Source organism: Scyliorhinus canicula, chromosome 12 (genome assembly GCF_902713615.1).
Source record: "Scyliorhinus canicula chromosome 12, sScyCan1.1, whole genome shotgun sequence".
NCBI classification, from domain to species: Eukaryota; Metazoa; Chordata; class Chondrichthyes; order Carcharhiniformes; family Scyliorhinidae; genus Scyliorhinus; species Scyliorhinus canicula.
Genome location: NC_052157.1, coordinates 59,636,520 through 59,660,376, shown reverse-complemented (window position 1 = coordinate 59,660,376; position 23,857 = coordinate 59,636,520). Strand labels below are relative to the sequence as shown.

At 57.2% G+C, this 23,857-nt stretch overlaps 1 protein-coding gene across 3 annotated transcripts in view; it reads right to left on the bottom strand.

Moving 5' to 3' along the window:
- LOC119974805 (igLON family member 5-like) overlaps positions 1-23,857 on the bottom strand; it is a 113,930-nt gene that overhangs the window by 39,952 nt on the left and 50,121 nt on the right. For all 3 annotated transcript variants that reach the window (XM_038814072.1, XM_038814070.1, XM_038814071.1), the window contains exon 2: positions 15,229-15,307. In XM_038814072.1, the coding sequence (XP_038670000.1) occupies positions 15,229-15,307 (79 nt within the window). The remainder of the gene's footprint in view (positions 1-15,228; positions 15,308-23,857) is intronic.

Here is a 23,857-nt window from a genome sequence, read left to right as displayed (position 1 = left end):
TTGTAAAGCACAGTTAGGTATGTATATATGACACATTTGAGATTGTTATGCATATCACGTTTTGTAGGGCATAGGTATATTTGTTAAACACACACATTTCCAAAGGAAGGGGACTGTGATGATTATGCATAAGCATATTAATGTATATAGTTATCTGTACGACTTCTGACCAGCAGGTGGTGATAGAGATCCACCATGTGGCTCGACAGATAGAGCAGTTGGCACTAAGTCGTGCTAAAGCACAGCGGCATTACAAGTAGTTCCAGTATTAGTTACTATCTGTATGAGAGTTCATTCTCCGAGGTGCGGAGAATCAGTTCCATTTGCGACGGGGCGTTTGACGCGGCGCCGGCAGTGGGCCGCTGGAATCGGCTGGGCCGCCGATTCTCCGGCCCGGATGGCCGAGCGGCCCTGCGGGTGCTCTGCACAAAGGGTCAGGGGGCAGCCTGTGGGCGGGGAAAAGCGCTCCTTCACCGGGGGGGGCCTCCGATGGGGTCTGGCCTGCGATTGGGGTCCACCGATCGGCGGTCCGGCCCCCCCCCCCCCCCGGGCCTACATTGTTGCGTGGCCGGCCCCTGAACCCCCACGCCATGTTGCGTAGGGCCGGTGCGTAAGTCCCTCGTGCATGCGCGGGTTGGCACGGCCCAACTGCACATACACAGGACTGATTTTACGGCGGACCTGGGACCCTGGTGCTGTGACGCCACTGTGCTACCCACTGTGCTACCCACTGTGCTACCCACTGTGCTACCCACTGTGCTACGCACTGTGCTGCCCACTGTGCTACCCACTGTGCTGCCCACTGTGCTACCCACTGTGCTACCCACTGTGCTACCGGGCTGCCCACTGTGCACCCACTGTGCTACCGGGCTGCCCACTGTGCTACCCACTGTGCTACCCACTGTGCTACCGGAGTGCCCACTGTGCTACCGGGCTGCCCACTGTGCTACCCACTGTGCTACCGGGCTGCCCACTGTGCTACCCACTGTGCTACCGGGCTGCCCACTGTGCTACCCACTGTGCTACCCACTGTGCTACCGGAGTGCCCACTGTGCTACCGGGCTGCCCACTGTGCTACCCACTGTGCTACGCACTGTGCTACCGGAGTGCCCACTGTGCTACCGGGCTGCCCACTGTGCTACCCACTGTGCTACGCACTGTGCTACCGGAGTGCCCACTGTGCTACCGGGCTGCCCACTGTGCTGCCCACTGTGCTACCGGGCTGCCCACTGTGCTACCCACTGTGCTACGCACTGTGCTACTGGAGTGCCCACTGTGCTACCGGGCTGCCCACTGTGCTACCCACTGTGCTACCCACTGTGCTGCCCACTGTGCTACCCACTGTGCTACCCACTGCGCTACCGGGCTGCCCACAGTGCTACCCACTGTGCTACCCACTGTGCTACCCACTGTGCTGCCCACTGTGCTACCCACTGTGCTACCCACTGTGCTACCGGGCTGCCCACTGTGCTGCCCACTGTGCTACCCACTGTGCTACCCACAGTGCTACCCACTGTGCTGCCCACTGTGCTACCCACTGTGCTACCGGGCTGCCCACTGTGCTGCCCACTGTGCTACCCACTGTGCTGCCCACTGTGCTACCCACTGTGCTACCCACTGTGCTGCCCACTGTGCTACCGGGCTGCCCACTGTGCTACCCACTGTGCTACCCACTGTGCTGCCCACTGTGCTACCCACTGTGCTGCCCACTGTGCTACCCACTGTGCTGCCCACTGTGCTACCCACTGTGCTACCCACTGTGCTGCCCACTGTGCTACCCACTGTGCTACCCACTGTGCTACCCACTGTGCTACCCACTGTGCTACCCACTGTGCTGCCCACTGTGCTGCCCACTGTGCTACCCACTGTGCTGCCCACTGTGCTACCCACTGTGCTACCCACTGTGCTACCCACTGTGCTACCGGGCTGCCCACTGTGCTACCCACTGTGCTACCCACTGTGCTACCGGGCTGCCCACTGTGCTACCCACTGTGCTACCGGGCTGCCCACTGTGCTACCCACTGTGCTGCCCACTGTGCTACCCACTGTGCTGCCCACTGTGCTACCCACTGTGCTACCGGGCTACCCACTGTGCTACCCACTGTGCTACCGGGCTACCCACTGTGCTACCCACTGTGCTACCCACTGTGCTACCCACTGTGCTACCGGGCTACCCACTGTGCTACCCACTGTGCTACCGGGCTACCCACTGTGCTGCCCACTGTGCTACCCACTGTGCTACCCACTGTGCTGCCCACTGTGCTACCGGGCTGCCCACTGTGCTGCCCACTGTGCTGCCCACTGTGCTGCCCACTGTGCTGCCCACTGTGCTGCCCACTGTGCTGCCCACTGTGCTACCCACTGTGCTACCGGGCTGCCCACTGTGCTACCGGGCTGCCCACTGTGCTACCCACTGTGCTACCCACTGTGCTTCCCACTGTGCTGCCCACTGTGCTGCCCACTGTGCTACCCACTGTGCTACCCACTGTGCTACCGGGCTGCCCACTGTGCTACCCACTGTGCTACCGGGCTGCCCACTGTGCTACCGGGCTGCCCACTGTGCTACCGGGCTGCCCACTGTGCTACCCACTGTGCTACCCACTGTGCTACCCACTGTGCTGCCCACTGTGCTACCCACTGTGCTACCCACTGTGCTACCCACTGTGCTACCCACTGTGCTGCCCACTGTGCTACCCACTGTGCTACCCACTGTGCTACCCACTGTGCTGCCCACTGTGCTACCCACTGTGCTACCCACTGTGCTGCCCACTGTGCTGCCCACTGTGCTACCCACTGTGCTACCCACTGTGCTACCCACTGTGCTACCCACTGTGCTACCCACTGTGCTGCCCACTGTGCTGCCCACTGTGCTACCCACTGTGCTGCCCACTGTGCTACCCACTGTGCTACCCACTGTGCTACCCACTGTGCTACCCACTGTGCTACCCACTGTGCTGCCAACTGTGCTACCCACTGTGCTACCCACTGTGCTACCGGGCTGCCCACTGTGCTACCCACTGTGCTACCCACTGTGCTACCGGGCTGCCCACTGTGCTACCCACTGTGCTACCCACTGTGCTGCCCACTGTGCTACCCACTGTGCTACCGGGCTGCCCACTGTGCTACCCACTGTGCTACCCACTGTGCTACCCACTGTGCTACCGGGCTGCCCACTGTGTTACCCACTGTGCTGCCCACTGTGCTACCCACTGTGCTACCCACTGTGCTACCGGGCTGCCCACTGTGCTACCCACTGTGCTACCCACTGTGCTACCCACTGTGCTACCCACTGTGCTACCCACTGTGCTGCCCACTGTGCTACCCACTGTGCTACCCACTGTGCTACCGGGCTGCCCACTGTGCTACCCACTGTGCTACCCACTGTGCTACCCACTGTGCTACCGGGCTGCCCACTGTGCTACCCACTGTGCTACCCACAGTGCTACCGGGCTGCCCACTGTGCTACCCACTGTGCTGCCCACTGTGCTGCCCACTGTGCTACCCACTGTGCTACCCACAGTGCTACCCACTGTGCTGCCCACTGTGCTACCCACTGTGCTACCCACTGTGCTACCCACTGTGCTGCCCACTGTGCTACCCACTGTGCTACCCACTGTGCTACCCACTGTGCTACCCACTGTGCTGCCCACTGTGCTACCCACTGTGCTACCCACTGTGCTACCCACTGTGCTACCCACTGTGCTACGGGGCTGCCCACTGTGCTACCCACTGTGCTACCCACTGTGCTACCCACTGTGCTACGGGGCTGCCCACTGTGCTACCCACTGTGCTACCCACTGTGCTGCCCACTGTGCTACCCACTGTGCTACCGGGCTGCCCACTGTGCTACCGGGCTGCCCACTGTGCTACTGGGCTGCCCACTGTGCTACCCACTGTGCTACGCACTGTGCTACCGGAGTGCCCACTGTGCTACCGGGCTGCCCACTGTGCTACCCACTGTGCTACCCACTGTGCTACCCACTGTGCTGCCCACTGTGCTACCCACTGTGCTACCCACTGCGCTACCGGGCTGCCCACAGTGCTACCCACTGTGCTACCCACTGTGCTACCCACTGTGCTACCCACTGTGCTACCGGGCTGCCCACTGTGCTACCCACTGTGCTGCCCACTGTGCTACCCACTGTGCTACCCACTGTGCTACCGGGCTGCCCACTGTGCTGCCCACTGTGCTACCCACTGTGCTACCCACAGTGCTACCCACAGTGCTACCCACTGTGCTGCCCACTGTGCTACCCACTGTGCTACCGGGCTGCCCACTGTGCTGCCCACTGTGCTACCCACTGTGCTGCCCACTGTGCTACCGGGCTACCCACTGTGCTACCCACTGTGCTACCCACTGTGCTGCCCACTGTGCTACCCACTGTGCTACCGGGCTGCCCACTGTGCTGCCCACTGTGCTACCCACTGTGCTGCCCACTGTGCTACCCACTGTGCTACCCACTGTGCTACCCACTGTGCTGCCCACTGTGCTGCCCACTGTGCTACCGGGCTGCCCACTGTGCTACCCACTGTGCTACCCACTGTGCTGCCCACTGTGCTACCCACTGTGCTGCCCACTGTGCTACCCACTGTGCTGCCCACTGTGCTACCCACTGTGCTGCCCACTGTGCTACCCACTGTGCTACCCACTGTGCTACCCACTGTGCTACCCACTGTGCTACCCACTGTGCTACCCACTGTGCTGCCCACTGTGCTACCCACTGTGCTGCCCACTGTGCTACCCACTGTGCTACCCACTGTGCTACCCACTGTGCTACCGGGCTGCCCACTGTGCTACCCACTGTGCTACCCACTGTGCTGCCCACTGTGCTACCCACTGTGCTACCCACTGTGCTGCCCACTGTGCTACCCACTGTGCTGCCCACTGTGCTACCCACTGTGCTACCCACTGTGCTACCCACTGTGCTGCCCACTGTGCTACCCACTGTGCTACCCACTGTGCTACCCACTGTGCTACCCACTGTGCTACCGGGCTGCCCACTGTGCTACCCACTGTGCTACCCACTGTGCTGCCCACTGTGCTACCCACTGTGCTGCCCACTGTGCTACCCACTGTGCTACCGGGCTACCCACTGTGCTACCCACTGTGCTACCGGGCTACCCACTGTGCTACCCACTGTGCTACCCACTGTGCTACCCACTGTGCTACCGGGCTACCCACTGTGCTACCCACTGTGCTACCGGGCTACCCACTGTGCTGCCCACTGTGCTACCCACTGTGCTAGCCACTGTGCTGCCCACTGTGCTACCGGGCTGCCCACTGTGCTGCCCACTGTGCTGCCCACTGTGCTACCGGGCTGCCCACTGTGCTACCCACTGTGCTGCCCACTGTGCTACCGGGCTGCCCACTGTGCTGCCCACTGTGCTACCCACTGTGCTGCCCACTGTGCTACCGGGCTGCCCACTGTGCTGCCCACTGTGCTGCCCACTGTGCTACCCACTGTGCTGCCCACTATGCTGCCCACTGTGCTGCCCACTGTGCTGCCCACTGTGCTACCCACTGTGCTACCGGGCTGCCCACTGTGCTACCGGGCTGCCCACTGTGCTGCACACTGTGCTGCCCACTGTGCTACCCACTGTGCTTCCCACTGTGCTGCCCACTGTGCTGCCCACTGTGCTACCCACTGTGCTACCCACTGTGCTACCGGGCTGCCCACTGTGCTACCCACTGTGCTACCGGGCTGCCCACTGTGCTACCGGGCTGCCCACTGTGCTACCGGGCTGCCCACTGTGCTACCGGGCTGCCCACTGTGCTACCGGGCTGCCCACTGTGCTGCCCACTGTGCTACCGGGCTGCCCACTGTGCTACCGGGCTGCCCACTGTGCTACCCACTGTGCTACGCACTGTGCTACCGGAGTGCCCACTGTGCTACCGGGCTGCCCACTGTGCTACCCACTGTGCTACCCACTGTGCTACCCACTGTGCTACCCACTGTGCTGCCAACTGTGCTACCCACTGTGCTACCCACTGTGCTACCGGGCTGCCCACTGTGTTACCCACTGTGCTACCCACTGTGCTACCCACTGTGCTACCGGGCTGCCCACTGTGCTACCCACTGTGCTACCCACTGTGCTGCCCACTGTGCTACCCACTGTGCTACCGGGCTGCCCACTGTGCTACCCATTGTGCTGCCCACTGTGCTACCCACTGTGCTGCCCACTGTGCTGCCCACTGTGCTACCCACTGTGCTACCCACTGTGCTACCCACTGTGCTACCGGGCTGCCCACTGTGCTACCCACTGTGCTACCCACTGTGCTACCGGGCTGCCCACTGTGCTACCCACTGTGCTACCCACTGTGCTACCCACTGTGCTACCCACTGTGCTACCCACTGTGCTACCGGGCTGCCCACTGTGCTACCCACTGTGCTACCCACTGTGCTACCCACTGTGCTACCCACTGTGCTACCGGGCTGCCCACTGTGCTACCCATTGTGCTACCCACTGTGCTACCCACTGTGCTACCCACTGTGCTACCGGGCTGCCCACTGTGCTACCCACTGTGCTACCCACAGTGCTACCCACTGTGCTACCCACTGTGCTGCCCACTGTGCTGCCCACTGTGCTGCCCACTGTGCTGCCCACTGTGCTACCCACTGTGCTACCCACTGTGCTGCGCACTGTGCTACCCACTGTGCTACCCACTGTGCTACCCACTGTGCTGCCCACTGTGCTACCCACTGTGCTACCCACTGTGCTACCCACTGTGCTACCCACTGTGCTACCCACTGTGCTACCCACTGTGCTACCCACTGTGCTACGGGGCTGCCCACTGTGCTACCCACTGTGCTACCCACTGTGCTACCCACTGTGCTACGGGGCTGCCCACTGTGCTACCCACTGTGCTACCCACTGTGCTACGGGGCTGCCCACTGTGCTGCCCACTGTGCTACCCACTGTGCTGCCCACTGTGCTACCGTGCTGCCCATTGTGCTGCCCACTGTGCTACCGTGCTGCCCACTGTGCTACCGTGCTGCCCACTGTGCTGCCCACTGTGCTACCGGGCTGCCCACAAAGATCTAGGGAGAAATTGCCAGTAGGTTTGAAAGGGAGAGAATGAGTGAGGGAGGGCAAGAGAGGGAAGGGGAGGGGGAAGGCGGGAGGGAAGGAGGAGAGACAGAGAGTGACAGGAAGAATGGGAGTGAGATAAAGAGAGAGGGGGTTTGGAAAAGGCAGAGGGTGAAAGGGAGAGGAGGAGGTAGAGAGAGAGGAGTGAGGGGAGGGGGAAGGAAAAGATGGAGCGAGAGGTAAGAGGGATGGATTAACATGCAGAGAGAGGGAGGGAGAGAATGAGAGGGCGTAAGCAAAAAACAAGTGAATGAGAGGGAAAGTCATCAAGGGAAAGATAGAGAGAGATACAGAGAAAGAGAGAGGGAGAGAGAGAGATGCAAACAGCCCTCTCCCAAGGGTCAAATCCCGTAGCGTGGCGAAAAACCAATTATCACCACTTAAGTCCTATTTCCATACAATTAACGGGAGCCACCCCTTATCCAATGACCTCCCATAATTCATCAGCCTTCCCAGCAAGTGGTCACACTAGCGCTGATTAGTACTCCTTTTGAAAAACGTGAAGGGTTTCTGTGGGGAGCTGAGGAGATGAGTAAACATCTTTGCTCACACGCGAGCCTGGGGGCGCTGGGCTTGCCACCCCAGTGTTCGACAGGGGATGGGGTCCCTCGGGGAGTAGAGGGGGGGCACTCTCCGCAGGGGTGAGGAAGGGGATGGGGGAGGTGCTGGGGGAGTGGCAACCGCACGCAGCACCATGATGTCAACCCCTGGATCATGTGTACCCGTTCCGGGGGCAACCCTTGTGCCTGCCCGTCTACCCCACTGACCATCCATAACCCCCGCCGACTGCCAAGGCCTCTGGCCGTGTGACTGAAGGCTATTGCGAATTGGGAATTGGCAGTCGTAGTTAAGTGAGCATTTCACAGAACCCGTGGATTCCTGTGGGAATGATTCCCGAGCATCCCGATCACACCTTGATGCCTACTTGTGACAATAAGCGATTTTCATTTGATTTCACACATTCCAAGTGGATTCCAGTGGGTAGGCGAGCCATGTAACATGTGGGAGTCATTGCCCAGCATCCCAATCAGACCGCGATGCATGGACACTGTGGGAGGCAACACCATACACACAATATCCGAACACACAGGGATGGGACACAGCTCCAGGGACATGTTCATGGCCGGAGGGTGGGTGAGTGCCACAGGGAGGAGGCCAGCGCCCGTTCTGGTTGACGTTGTGAGCGGGTGTCCAAGGTACAGGGTCTGGAGCCCGGTGAGGGGGTCCCGCTGCGGCCAGGTGTGCGTAGGCTGACTGTTCCGGGTAGGGCCAAGGGAGGGGGTGAAAAGTGGGTGAATGGAGGGTCCAGGGTGGGAGCCACTGCTGTTTGTCAGTCTAACACCCTCTCCCAATTCATTACAGATAGTGAACGCTATGGCAGGGATTTTGGACCCAGCAGAACTTACCCAAGTGGTGCTGGTGCTACGCGATGCAGGCAGACGCCGGACCCCGCCCCACACCCTGAGGACCCAGCCGCCCATTAGGCCAGGGAGGGACCCAGAGGGGGAGTGCCACGACAGCCCAGGGTGTACAGCCGTTGCTGGTCCTTTGAACAAATGACGGACAGCGCGCGCCGCAGGAGGCTCCACCTCAACAAGGAGTCGGTGTGGCACCTGTGCCATATTCCCGTGGACTTGGCACCACATGGAGGAGGAGGACACCCGCTCCCGGTGGCCATCATGGCATTGCAGTCCTGAACCTTTGTGCCACGGGATCGTTCCAGGGCTCGAGCGGGGACCTGTGTGGCATCTCTCAGCCCACAGGTGAATCCGACAGGTCACGAATGCCCTGTATGCCTGGGCGAAAAACTACATCAACTTTGGCATGGACCAAGCCTGAGCAGCAGCTTTCTCTGCCATCGGGGTGCCCCAGGTCCAGGGGGTAACAGATGCCAGGCATGTTGCCCTGCTCTCACCGGGCCATCTGGGGGTGCCCTATCATAACAGAAAGAGGTCCTTCTCCCTCAACATATAGCTGGTGCGCGACCACTAGATGAAGATCATGCACGTGTGTGCACGCTTCCTGGCGAGTGTGCCTGACAGCTACATCCTGACGCCTCTTTGAGGAGTCCCAGGATGGGCGGTTGGCTCTTGGGGGATTAGGGGGACACTCTGGGGACCTGGCTAATGGCGCCAGTACGGAGGCCAGAGGCCGAAGCGGAGACCCGGTACAACGAGGCCCAAGCAGCCTCCCGGACTGTCATTGAGCGGTGCATTAGATTCCTCAAGATGCATTTCCGATGCCTTGATCACTCTGGAGGTGCCTTCCAGTACACCCTTGGAGGGTTGCTTGCTTTGTTGTGGTCTGCTGTGTCCTGCACAACCTCGCACAGCAGTACGGAGGACAAAGGTGATAAGGAGGCACCAGACCAGCAGCGGCTGGAGGACGAGGCCGAGCAGGAGCCTGAGGCCCAGCCGGAGACTAGCGACAGCGGTACGGCAAGCCCGGAGGGCCAGGGAGGCCCTAATACTTCCCTGCTTCACCTAGGACATGGCCTGGTCCGTCATCGCATCCTTACCCACCCCCATTTCCCACCCTCCCAGGGTATATGTCACATCACTCCAGGGTGCTGGGACGGTGTCGACCCTGCCAGTGGGAAACTGTCGAGGGCAGGTGGGTGATGATAACCCGCAGAGAGTTGGGCACTGGTGTTCCTCAATCTATGTCATAGTCTGACCCCTGCCTGTCTGCTGAGTGCTCGTCACACCCATTGATGCGCGATCAATGAACACAGAAACGAAGGAGTAGTCCGAATCGAAGGCTTTAATCTACAAGAAGTGTGCCCAGCTGCAGGATACAGAAATGACCTGGCTGCTGGGAAACACGGGTTCTTATAGTCCGCCTCGTAGGCGGAGCTACCTTCCTCCCGACCAATGAGAAGACACCACTTGGGCCAATGGGCAGCAAGCCTTCTACACCAATAGCAGTTCACACTCCCAAGTACCGTAATACCCCTTGTCATACTACCACACCCATCATCTACCATTGCGGAAGAAAGTGACAGAGATTTCCTACTGGTTGTGCATAATGGTGTTTATTGTTCAATACAGGTCCCCACTCTCCCAATGGTGCAGCTCCCAACCCTCACCCTCCACACACCCCCTCATCCCCAACCCACCACAGCCCTCTCACCCCCTCCCTACTCCATCCCCGCCACCCCCGGTGCCCTCAGTGAGAATGTGGGAGTTACTCCCACAAGGAGTGGGGAGAATGAGGGACTCGCTCCCACAGGAAATGGGGAGAATGTGGGACTCGCTCCCACAGGGAGTGGGGAGAATGAGGGACTCGCTCACACAGGGAGTGGGGGGAATGAGGGACTCACTCCCACAGGGAGTGGGGAGAATGAGGGACTCGCTCACACAGGGAGTGGGGGGAATGTGGGACTCACTCCCACAGGGAGTGGGGAGAATGTGGGACTCACTCCCATAGGGAGTGGGGAGAATGTGGGACTCAATCCCACAGAGAGTGGGGGGAATGTGGGACTCGCTCCCACAGGGAGTGGGGAGAATGTGGGACTCGCTCCCACAAGGAGTGGGGAGAATGAGGGACTCGCTCACACAGGGAGTGGGGGGAATGTGGGACTCACTCCCACAGGGAGTGGGGAGAATGTGGGACTCACTCCCACAGGGAGTGGGGAGAATGTGGGACTCAATCCCACAGAGAGTGGGGGGAATGTGGGACTCGCTCCCACAGGGAGTGGGGAGAACGAGGGACTCGCTCCCACAGGGAGTGGGGAGAATGTGGGGCTCGCTCCCACAAGGAGTGGGGAGAATGTGGAACTCACTCCCACAGGGAGTGGGGAGAATGTGGGGCTCGCTCCCACAGGGAGTGGGGAGAATGAGGGACTCGCTCCCGCAGGAAGTGGGGGAATGTGGGACTCGCTCCCACAGGGGGTGGGGAGAATGTGGAACTCGCTCCCGCAGGAAGTGGGGGAATGTGGGACTTGCTCCCACAGGGGGTGAGAAGAATGTGGAACACGCTCCCACAGGGAGTGGGGAGAATGTGGAACCCACTCCCACAGGGTGTATTGAGAATTTGGAACCCACTCCCACAGGGAGTGGGGAGAATGTGGAACTCGCTCCCACAGGGAGTGGGGAGAACGTGGAACCCACTCCCACAGGGTGTATTGAGAATGTGGAACCCACTCCCACAGGGAGTGGGGAGAATGTGGGACTCGCTCCCACAGGGAGTGGGGAGAATGTGGGACTCGCTCCCACAGGGAGTGGGGAGAATGTGGAACCCACTCCCACAGGGTGTATTGAGAATGTGTACCTCGCTCATAGAGGGAGTAGTTGAGGTAAATAGTGTTGATGTATTTTAAGGGGAAACACATGAGGGAGAGAGGAATAGAAGGATATGGTGATGGGGGATATGAAGAGAGGGGTGGGAGGAGGTTCCAGTGGAGCAGGAACACCGACACGGAGCCAAATAATTTTGAAATGTTGTCTCTGGCTGGAAATGAGGTGCGATTCCCGCCCGGCAGATTGGCGCGATCGAGATCGCAAGCCACCCACGTTTAGAAATCTTTTTTAAGGAAGTTGGGGTGATTTATGCTGTGAATTATGTGCGCCGGACGTGAAAACAGAGCCAGGTGCGGCTGATGAGAGATTGGGGTGTCATCTGTAAAGGGCGCTCCAATCTTGAGACAATTGTACAGAACTCCCACCCCCTCTACATCAGGCCCACCCTCTGCCTAACCGTGCGACACCTCGCTGTGGGTCACCAAAGCCAAAGCGACTCGATCGCAACCTTGACGATCATGAGGGGTATTAACAGAATAATGTGAAAGGTGTTTGGTTTAAATTACTATTTTTAATTTGATTTAAATATCTATTTTTAAGTTGATTTAAATTTCTATTTTTAATTTGATTTCAATAACTATTTTTAATTTGATTTAAATTACTATTTTTAATTTGATTTCAGATCAAGAGGGATAAATACTCAGTTTTTTTAAAAAAGCTAAATAAATAGTATGGGAGACTTTGGATATAATCTGACACAAAACATCTTTTAAAAGTTTAATTTCAAAAGTTTAATTTAAATGGATAAGTCATGGCAGGACAGCTCCAAGCAGTGGTCTGCTCCTCTTGCTCCATGTGGCAGGCAGTAAGCCTAACATCGGTGGTGGGGAAAATTCTTGAATCTATTATCAAGGACTTTATAGCGGAACATTTAGAAAGCAGTGGCAGGATCAGTCAGAGTCAGCATGGATTTCTGAAGGAGAAATCGTGCTTGACAAATATGTTGGAATTCTTTGAAGATGTAACTAGTACAGTTGACAAGGGGGAGCCAGTCGATGTGGTATATTTGGACTTTCAGAAGGCGTTTGAGAAAGTCCAGCATTGGAGATTATTGTGCGAGATTAAAGCGCATGGGATTGGGGGAAGCATATTGAGGTGAATAGAAAACTGGTTGGCAGCGAGGAAATAAAGAGTAGGAATTAATGGGTCCTTTTCAAATTGGCAGGCAGTAACTAGTGGGGTGCCACTGGAATCGGTGTTAAGATACCAGCTATTCACAATATATATTAATGATTTGGATGAGGGACCAAAATGTAACATCTCAAAGTTTGCAGATGATACCAAATTAGGTGGGGGGGGGGGGGGGGGGGGTGAATTGTGATGAGGATGCAGAGATCCTACAGTAAGGTCTGGACATGTTGGGCGAGTGGGCAAACCAATGGCAGATGCAGTATAATTTGGATAAGTGTGAGGTTAGTCACTTTGGATGCAAAAACAGGAAGGCAGATTACTACCTGAATGGTTGTAAATTGGGAGAGGGGAGCGTGCAATGGGACCTGGGTGTCCTTGTGCACCATTCGCTGAAGGTAAGCATGCAGGTGCAGCAGGCGGTAAAGAAGGCTAATGGTATGTTGGCCTTCACTGAGGTTTCAAGGATAGAAGCAGGGATGTGTTGCTGCAATTGTATAGGGCCTTGGTGAGGCCACACCTAGAGTATTCTGTGCAGTTTTGGTCTCCTTCTCTGAGGAAGGGTGTTCTTGCTCTCGAGGGAGTGAAGCGAAGGCTTACCAGACTGATTCCAGGGATGGCGGGACTGTCATACGAGCAGAGATTGACTAGGTTAAGATTGTTCTCGTTGGAGTTCAAAAGAATTAGGGGGATCTCATAGGGACTATTCTAACAGGACTAGACAAGGTAGATGCAGCGAAAATGTTCCCAATGATGGGTGTGGCCAGAACCAGGGGTCACAGTCTGAGGATTCAGGGTAAACCATTTCCGACAGAGATGAGGAGGCATTTCTTTACACAAGGAGTGGTGAGCCTGTGGCATTCATTACCACAGGAAGTAGGTGATGCTAAAACATTCAATATATTCAACAGGCGGCTAGATATAACACTTGGGGAGTTGGATGATCAGCCATGATGAATAGCGGAGCAGGCTCGAAGGGCCAAAAGGCCTCCTCCTGCTCCTGTCTTCTATGTATGTATCTATGCATGTTTCCTCTTGTGGGAGAATCGAGATCTCACGGGTCACTGTTTAAAAATGCTGGGTCGCCTTTAAAATGGAGATGAGGAGAAATGTTGATCCATCAGAGGGTCGCGGATTTCTGGGACTTTCTTCCTGAAAAGGGGAGGCACAGTGGCACCGTGGTTAGCACTGCTGCTTCACAGCTCCATGGTCCCAGGTTCAATTCCGGCCTTGGCTAACTGTCTGTGTGGAGTTTGCACTTTCTCCCCTAAATTGCGTGGATTTCTTCCGGGTGCTCCGGTTTCCTCCCACAGTCCAAAGATGTGCAGGTTAGGTGGACTGGCCATGATAAATTGACCTTAGTGTCCAAAAAGGTTAGGTTGGGTTACTAGGTTATGGGATAGGGTAGAGGTGTTGACTTAAGTAGGATGCTCTTACCAAGGGCTGGTGCAGACTCGATGGGCCGAATGGCCTCCTTCTCCGATTCTATGAAAAGGCACTGGGAGCAGAATCTTTGAAGATTGTTATGGTCGAGCTGGTCAGATTCTTGATTAACAAGGGGGAGCTGAAAGGTTGTCCGGGGGGTCGGGGTTACAATCAGATCAGCCAGTGATCATATTGAATGGGGCGGCAGGGCTGGAGGGGCTGATTGGTCTTCTCCTGCTCCTAATCCGGGTGCTGCAATGGGTACCGGTCCAAGCTGCTCAACCTTTCCTCAGAAAGCCAACCTTCTCCCTCTCAGGAACCATCCCCGTTAAAGTGTGTTTAAGGACTAAACCTCTTTGGCTGACTCAGGTGCCTCATCGTGTGATCCTTTCCATTATACAGTGGACGGCAGCGATTCCGCTCTCCACACCCTCGCAAAGCCAAAGGACCCCTTCGACTGCAGTGAACGCCCTCAAAAACCATCGACTTTGGCCTTTCCACCAGTGGAAGGGGACATTCAGCCCCTCGTCCAACAGGGCCCTATTCTGCTTAAAAAGATCCATAGAACAGAACCATAAAATCTCTGCAGTGCAGAAGGAGGCCATTTGAGCCATCGAGTGTGCAGGGACACTCCAAAAGAGCACTCTAACTCGGCCCACTCCCCCCCCCGCCGCCCTGCCTATCTCCGTAACCCCACCTAACCTGTACATCTTTGGACACTAAGGGACAATTTAGCATGGCCAATCCACCCTAACCTGCACATCTTTGGACTGTGGGAGGAAACCGGAGCACCCGGAGGAAACCCACGCGGACACAGGGAGAACGTGCAGACTCCGCACAGTCACCCAAGGTCAGATTCGAACCCGGGTCCCTGGCGCTGTCTGGCAGCAGTGCTAACCACTGTGCCACTGTGACGCTATTGGCCTGTTCATTCTGTCCAATTCTGCTTGCCTCCAATAGGCGGAAAAGGTCCGTTTGACTCACGAGCAAGGGGCATCCAATCAGGTTTCGTGGAGTGTGCGCTCGCTTTGGGATTGGTGCTGCAGGGAGAGGAGGCGGGGCCTCTGAAGGCAGGGCATGTTGTCAGCCAACCGTGGATGGGGGTGTGGGGACAGGTCAGAGGATGGCCAAAGGGGGGAAGGGGACGACATACGATGTACCACCAGGTGATACAGCCAACGAGAGTGGGCAGCCATTACTGTTGGAGTTGGGGCTGCCTCGCAGAGGCCTCCTGAGCGACAAAAGCCTGAATGTTCTGTTGCTCGACAACAAGGGCGAGTCCTACCTGAGGGCAACTTTCTGTCCTTGCGAGGCAGTGATATTGTCCGAGCTTTGGAAGAAATCGAGAGCCTCAGAGATTAGCCCTAGAGGGAAGAAAGTGAGAAAAGGTAAGACACACTTACAACACACTTAACCAACAAAAGCAAGAAGTGAAGGAGATGGAGATTTCAGGAGCAGTGTGATGGAATACTCTCCACTTGCCTGGATGAGTGCAGCTTGACACCATCCAAGACGAAACAGCCCCGCTTGACCGACAATCCTTCCACAAACATTCACTCCCTCCACCACCGACGCACAGTGGCAGCCGTGTGCACCATCTACAAGATGCACTGCAGGAACTCACCGAGGCTCCTTTGACAGCACCTTCCAAACCCACAATCACTACCATCTAGAAGGACAAGAGCAGCAGATACATGGGAACCCCACCACCTGGAGGTTTCTCTCCAAGTCACTCACCACCCAGACTTGGAAATATATCGGCCGTTCCTACTTGTCGTTGGGTCAAAATGCTGGAAGTACCTTCCTAACAGCACTGTGGTAGTACCTACACCACATGGACTGCAGTTGTTCAAGAAGGCGCCCACATCCGGTGAATTCATTGAAAAAGGTGCTGAGCTCGCGGAGATATGGAGTGTGATCCTCTATTCCAGAAACTAAGTGTTGACGCTGGGACAGAAGCGGTGGACTTCTACAAGAGCAAAATTGGCATCGGTCCTGGACTAATTCATCACCAATTAATGGGCTAGAACAGGCGCCACGTGGAACACGATCGATTCCAATGAAAAACGGTATTGAATTTGCTGGGGTGGGAATTGACATTCAAGAGGTTGACAAGCTGCAGCTGCATATAAGCTTCTCCACACACACACACACACACACACACACACCATCCCAGCCAACAAGATGGCAGCACAGAGAGCTACACTCCAGTTCACTGACGCTAAACTCTCAGACACTGCTGGATGCCGTAGAGGAGAGGCAGGCCACCCTGTACCCCAGGGTGGGAAGGGGGTTGCCACCTGCCGCCGTGCACCGGGCCTGGGCGCAGGTGGCAGAGGTCGTGAGCATCGTGGGCACCATCAGGAACAGCCAGCAGTGTAGGAAGAAACTGCACAATCTCCTCAGGGCAGCCAGGGTGTGTATGTGCCCCTGGTACCAACTCCCATCTAACACACCCGTAACCCCACCCCTACACAACCCCCCTTCCCCACCCGCAGGCCGACCGATAATCACCCTGCACCACCTGCCAGCACCCATTCTGGCCGCCATGGCCGTTTGCCCTGGCCAGCTGCCAGCTACCTACCCCTGTGCTACATGCTTCCGATCGTGTGTTTAATGTCTCCCCCCTGTGGTGAACCACTGTACACCTGTATTAGGGGATGTACGGTCGGACCTGTACTACAGGTTGGCCGGTAGCCCGTACTCTGCCCAGTAGGAGTATAAATACGTGTGTCCTCCATTGATCAGCCATTTCGCCAGCTGCAGTAGGAGGCCACGCATCTGACTGCAATAAAGCCACAGTTGTACCAATCTGAGTCTTTGTGCAGTTGATCGTGCATCAATTTATTGCAGTCAGATTTTCAACAAGATGAATATCAGAATGAAACCAGATCGCCTGCAGCTGGATCCGCACTCGCCCGACGCCAGAAAGGACTTTAATCACTGGCTAGCTTGTTTCGTGGGCTTACATCAACACAGCGACCCCCACGCCGATGGAGGCTCAGAAGATACAGGTCCTGTACTCTAGGTTGAGCTCAAGCGTGTTCCCACTGATCCAGGACGGCCCGAGTTACGCGGAAGCCTTGGCACCCCTCAAAGAGAACTACGCGCAGAAAGTGAACACGCTCTTCGCCAGGCACGTACTCGCCACTCCCGCTCAACTCCCTGGAGAGTCCATCAAAGACTTCTGGCGGGCCCTAATCCCAGTCGTCCGCGACTGTTACTGTCAGGCCGTTACGGCCAACGAACATTCTAATCTCTTCATGCGCAATGCGTTCCTAACAGGGATTAGGTCGGACCCCATCCGACAACGACTGCTGGAAGGGACCACGCTCGACCTAGCGGAGACAAAAAAATTAGCACTCTCCATGACGGTCGCGTCCCGTAATGTTCAGGCCTACCCCTCCAGCCGCGTGGCCCACCCCTCCTATCCCTCCTGGACCCCACAAATGACCGCCCCAGCTGGGGCCCTGCCTAGCCAATACGCCTGCGCCACACGCCATTCCGCGCACCCCGGGGGTCACCGATGCTACTTCTGCGGCCAGCAGAAGCACCCTCACCAACGCTGACCGGCTCGCACCGCCATTTGCAAGTCTTGCAGCAAAAAGGGGCACTTTGCCGCAGTGTGCCAGGCCCGCACGGTCCCCGCTATCGCCCCCTCCCCCCTGACAAACGCACAATGGGTGCCATCTTCACTCCCACGGACCATGCGCGGCCAGTGGGTGCCGCCATCTTTACCTCCCGAGGCCACGTGCGGCCAGTGGGAGCCGCCATCTTCACCTCCCGAGGCCACGTGCGGCCAGTGGGCAGCGCCGTCTTCTTCTCCTCAGTCCATGTGCGGCCCATGGCCGCCGCCATCTTATCCTGCTCCACCAACGTGCGGCCCATGGGCGCCACCATCTTGTCCCGCCCCCGCATTGTGCGCCCCATGGGCGCCGCCATTTTGTTCCCCGCAGGACTTGCAGACGCCGCCATCTTGCCTTCCCCACCGGGCAGGGACGCCAACGGCATCCCACGACCTGGGCCCCCAACGCTCTCCGTCTGAAACCTGTGACAATCAACAGCAGCTCGCCTCGATGACGCTGGACCAGTCTCGTCCACACAACCTGGCCATCGCTTCGACAACGGTGAAAATCAACGGCCACATGATCTCTTGCCTGCTGGACTCCGGGAGCACCGAAAGCTTCATACACCCAGACACGGTAAGGCGCTGCTCCCTCGCGGCCCACCCCACCAATCAAAGGATCTCCGTGGCTTCCGGATCCCACTCTGTCCCGATCCGAGGTTTCTGCACGGTCACTCTCACACTCCAGAGCGTAGAATTCCTTCTCTACGTCCTTCCTAACCTCTGCGCTGCACTATTGCTGGGCCTGGATTTTCAGTGCAATCTCCAGAGCCTCACCCTCAAATTCGGCGGGCCCCTCCTACCACTCACTGTGTGCGGCCTCGCGACCCTAAAGGTCGACCCCTCCTCCCTCTTCGCCAATCTAACTTCGGATTGCAAACCCGTTGCCACCAGGAGCAGACGGTACAGCGCCCAGGACAAGGCCTTCATCAGGTCCGAGGTCCAGCGGCTGCTTCGGGAGGGTATTATCGAGGCCAGCAACAGCACCTGGAGAGGCAACTGGTAGTTGTTAAAACTTGGGAGAAACACAGAATTGTCGTGGACTACAGCCAGACCATCAATCGGTACATGCAGCTCGACACGTACCCCCTTCCACGCATATCTGATATGGTCAATCAGATTGCACAGTACCGGGTCTCCTCAACAATTGACCTGAAATCCGCCTCCCACCAGCTCCCCATCCGGAAATCGAACCGTCCATACACTGCCTTCGAGGTGGAAGGTCGGCTCGATCACTTCCTTAGGGTTCCCTTTGGCGTCACTAACGGGGTCTCGGTCTTCCAAAGGGAGATGGACCAAATGGTTGACCGGTACGGACTGCGGGCCACGTTTCCATACCTAGATAATGTCACCATCTGCGGCCATGACCAGCAGGACCACGATGCCAACCTCGCTAAATTCCTCTGCACCGCCACTCTCCTCAACCTTACGTATAATAAAGAGAAGTGTGTTCAGCACGACCCGCTTAGCCATCCTCGGCTATGTGGTCCAGAACGGACTCCTGGGGCACGATTCCGACCGCATGCGGCCCCTCATGGAGCTTTCCCTCCCCCACTGCCCCAAGGCCCTCAAACGCTGCCTGGGGTTCTTTTGGTACTACGCCCAGTGGGTTCCAAACTATGCGGACAAGGCCCGCCCACTCATACAGTCCACTCAATTTCCCCTCATGGCCGAGGCACAACATGCCTTCGCCCGTATCAGAGCAGACATAGCCAAGGCCTGGATGCATGCAGTAGACGAGACACTGCCCTTCCAAGTAGAACGCGACACTTCCGATGTCGCCCTTGCCGCCGCCCTAAATCAGGCAGGCAGACCCGTGGCATTCTTTTCCTGCACCCTTCATGCCTCTGAAATTCGGCACTCATCCGTCGAAAAAGAGGTCCAGGCTGTCGTTGAAGCTGTGCGGCATTGGAGGCATTACCTGGCCGGCAGGAGATTCACTCTCCTCACTGACCAACGGTCGGTAGCCTTCATGTTTAACAACACGCAGCGGGGCAAGATCAAAAATGATAAAATCTTGCGGTGGAGAATCGAGCTCTCCACCTATAATTACGTGATTCTGTATCGTCCCGGCAAGCTCAACGAGCCCCCCAGACGCCTTCTCCCGAGGTACATGTGCCAGCGCACAAGTAGACCAACTCCAGGCCCTACACGACAGCCTTTGTCACCCGGGGGTCACACGACTGTACCACCTCGTCAAAGCCCGCAACCTGCCCTACTCCATCGAGGAAGTACGGGCAGTCACCAGAGACTGTCAGGTCCGTGCGGAGTGCAAGCCGCACTTCTACCAGCCAGATCGTGCGTGCCTGGTGAAAGCGTCCCGCTCCTTTGAACGCCTCAGCGTTGATTTCAAAGGGCCCCTCCCCTCCACCGACCGCAACACGTATATTCTCAGTCTGGTCGATGAGTTCTCCAGGTTCCCCTTCGCCATCCCATGCCCCGATATGACGTCTGCCACCGTCATCAAAGCCCTCACCACAATCTTTGCGCTGTTCGGATTCCCCACCTACATCCACAGTGACAGGGGATCCTCATTCATGAGTGATGAGCTGCTTCAGTTCCTCCTCAGCAGGGGTATCGCCTCCAGCAGGATGACCAGCTACAACCCCCGGGGAAACGGGCAGGTAGAGAGGGAGAACGGGACGGTATGGAGGGCCGTCCAACTGGCCCTACGGTCCAGAAACCTCCCAGCCTCTCGCTGGCAGGAGGTCCCCCCTGATGCACTACACTCCATACGGTCTCTACTGTGCACCGCCACTAACAACACACCCCATGAATGTCTTTTTGCCTTTCCCAGGAAGTCCACATCTGGGGTGTCGCTCCCGACTTGGCTCGCAGCTCCAGGACCGGTCCTGCTCCGTAGGCACGTCCGACTCCACAAGGGGGACCTGTTGGTGGACAGGGTACACTTGCTCCACGCCAACCCCCAGTATGCCTATGTGGAGATCCCCGATGGCCGCCAAGATACTGTCTCCCTCAGGGACCTGGCTCCCTCAGGTTCCACTCCAACACACTTCCTCGCCCAGGCGCCACCCTCCCCTCCCCCGATGCTCCCAACATTAACCCCACCAGGCCCATCCCTCCTTCCCCTGCCCACGCAAGAGGACGAAGAAGATTTCGGCACGTTCCTGGAGTCATCTGACAGCAGGCCAGCACCAGCACCGCCAGCACCGCCACCGTAACGTTGCTCCCAGCGTAACGTCAAAGCACCGGATCGACTGAACCTCTAACGGGCACCGGACCGTCAAGATGAACATTTTTTTTCCCCCCTCACTTCTTTTCTAAGACACTGTACATAATTCTCAACACTGTATATAGTTCCACACCACCCCCACCGGACTCATTTTTAACAGGGGTTGAATGTGGTGAACCACTCGACACCTGTATTAGGGGATGTAAGGTAGAACCTGTATTACAGGTTCGCCGGTGGCCCCTGCCTGTTGGCTCCGCCCACAAGGAGCCGTATAAATATGCGTGTCCTCCATTGATCTGCCATTTCGCCAGCTGCAGCAGGAGGCCACGCATCTCACTGCAATAAAGCTACAGTTGTACCCAACCTTAGTCTTTGTGCAATTAATCGTGCATCACCCCCACCACGAAAAAGGCGGCCCACAACCACTGGGAGAGCGAAAAGAGAGGAGGGGGACCGCCAGATCTGTGGCCCCTCACCACAGCAGAGCAGCGGGCACTGGACCTGGTCGGTGGGCCTGGAGAGAGGGCGGTCACCGAGACGGAAGTCGGCATCGGACGAGCGAGACCCCGCTGAGTTGCGGTTCTCCATGGCAAGTGTGTTGCCACCCCCCCACCCACGCCTCCCCCAATATCCCCCTCCAGCACCACCCCCCACTCCCCTCCACCAGCACTCACCACCCCAACCCACGATTCAATCATGTGTTATATCTTGTGTCTTGCAGGATCTCCTGGCGATGAGGAGGGCCATTCTGGTAACCCCCACCTCTCACACCAACCCCAACCACAAACGCAAGTGGATAGCAGCGAGGATGAGGACACGGGCAGCGACGGGAGCCCTGGAACCGCAGCCCGAGACAACCCGGAGCACCAGTCCAGGGACCATACTGACTTCCCATCACAGCTGTGCCAACACCCTCCACCACCCCAGAGACACTCACTTCGACTGGACATGTTCGTGAAGAGGCTCCTGGAACACTATCTGGTGCACACTAGACAGCTGATCGGGTGCAGCAGGTGGAGGTAGGAACCTCCGAGGGGGCAGACGGTCGGCAGGCGGCCTGGCTCCAGGGACTCGCTGCCATCCAGACGGGTTTCAGGCTTCTGGGAAAGGGCAGTCCCATCGATCTGGAGTTGCAGTCTTAGATCCAGGGACTACATGAGGGGCTGTCAGCAACCATTCAGTGTCTGTTGGTGCATTTGAAAGAGTTCAACCGCCTGCAGAGGCAGGAGGTGGTGCCGACCAAGTGTTCCACTCAGGCCAACACCGCACGGGTCGCGTCGGACGCGAAGACCTCGGCAATGGGTCAAGATGTCCACGGCCTGGGACACACTTTGCAGGCGGTGGCCCATGCCCAGGATAGGGCTGCCCTGTCACAGACAGCCATGTACAAGGGCAACATCGACATTGCAGTGGTGCTCCAGAGCATGGCCCAGATACAATGGGCCATGGCTGAGGGGGCCGGCGGCATTACCCGGTGTGGTAATCACCACTGTTGTATATATTAGAAGATGTGTGGTAAGACCCTGTACTACAGGTACTGGGCTAGTCCCTGCTTGCTGGCTCCGTCCAGCAGGCGGAGTATAAATAGGTGTGCTCCCCGTACAGCAGCCATTTCGCCAGCTGCTGTAGGAGGCCACACATCTTAGAGTAATAAAGCCTCAGTTGCATTCAACTCTCGTCTCTGTGCGATTGATGGTGCATCACCCGGGCTCTGTCTGATGTGGCTCACCCCCAGAAGGTGGCGGCACAATCGCAGCGTGATTTGGCACAGTCCCAGAGGGAGGTGGGCCACTTCTTGTGCTCCGGTGTCACTCTGCACTACCAGGGGCCATGGTAGTCAGCCAATTGGGTGTGTAGCAAGATGGATGCCTTGCAGGTCACAGAAATGGTAGTCCGTGCCTGGACACCCCAGTCCTGTGGAGGTTCACCGCACCCCAGGACCCATCCCCTGGTCACCTGGTCACCCCCCCCCCCACCCCCGTCACCCCCAGTCTTGGGAGCGGACACCTCCCCCATGCCAACGGCAGATCCGGCAGTCCATGGTCATGCCTCGGCATGTCCTACCTTCTCTCTCTTCCTCATCAGCCTCAGCACGTTTCCTGATTTTTGAAAACACAAGTGAACCTTGCCGTCGGGAATTCTTCCCGGTGGAGGGGGAGCATCGCGGAGGCCCTGGAGAATACCGGGTCAAGCCCGCTAGTGATATGCGAAAGGCGTTTTCTGTGTGTAAGGAGTTCTCCACCCAAACACCTTTCCCAATTTCGACGTCATCCAATAGAGAATCCAGCTAATGGGATATGGAAGACCCTCCCAGTTTTCCAGTCTTGCATCACAGCTGCCCATGTGTGAACCTCACTGTGGGGAACGTGTCTCCGAGCTCATCGGCAGAGAGCTGGGCAATGATCTCTGCATGGGTCCTTTTTTTATCCCTTCTTACCTTTCATCAAATTACAGATTCAATAATTAATCAGCTCAGGGCCAGAGGGCATGCAAATTAATTAACATCCTGCGCTAACACACCGTACACTCTCGCAGAGTGGAGATTGCTATTTGTCCAGGGGATTGCCCGTTACTGTGGGACTCAGCATCCATCTCTCCGATCACACATGTGCCTCGCCCAATCTTCATCCATCACAGACTCAGTTTCGAGTAATTCTTCACCTGCTGTTTCTAAGCTCCATCGGCAAATGCGGAAAGGGACCATTCAGCCCTTCTGGCCAATGCTAGCCCAGACCCACAGCATCTTGCTTCAATCCAATGTGGGATCATAACACCTTCTCTATCGTGCGCCTCTGAGTCAGAGGGTCAGTACTGAGGGAGCGCTGCACTGTCAGAGGTTCAGTACTGAGGGAGTGCTGCACTGTCAGAGGGTCAGTACTGAGGGAGTGCTGCACTGTCAGAGGGTCAGTCCAGAGAGTGTGCTGCAAATTCGAAGGGTCAGTACGGAGGGAGTTCTTCACTGTCAGATGGTCAGTACTGAGGGAGTGCTGCACTGTCAGAGGGTCAGTACTGAGGGAGCGCTGCACTGTTGGAAGGTCAGTACTGAGGGAGTGCTGCACTGTCAGAGGGTCAGTACTGAGGGAGTGCTGCACTGTC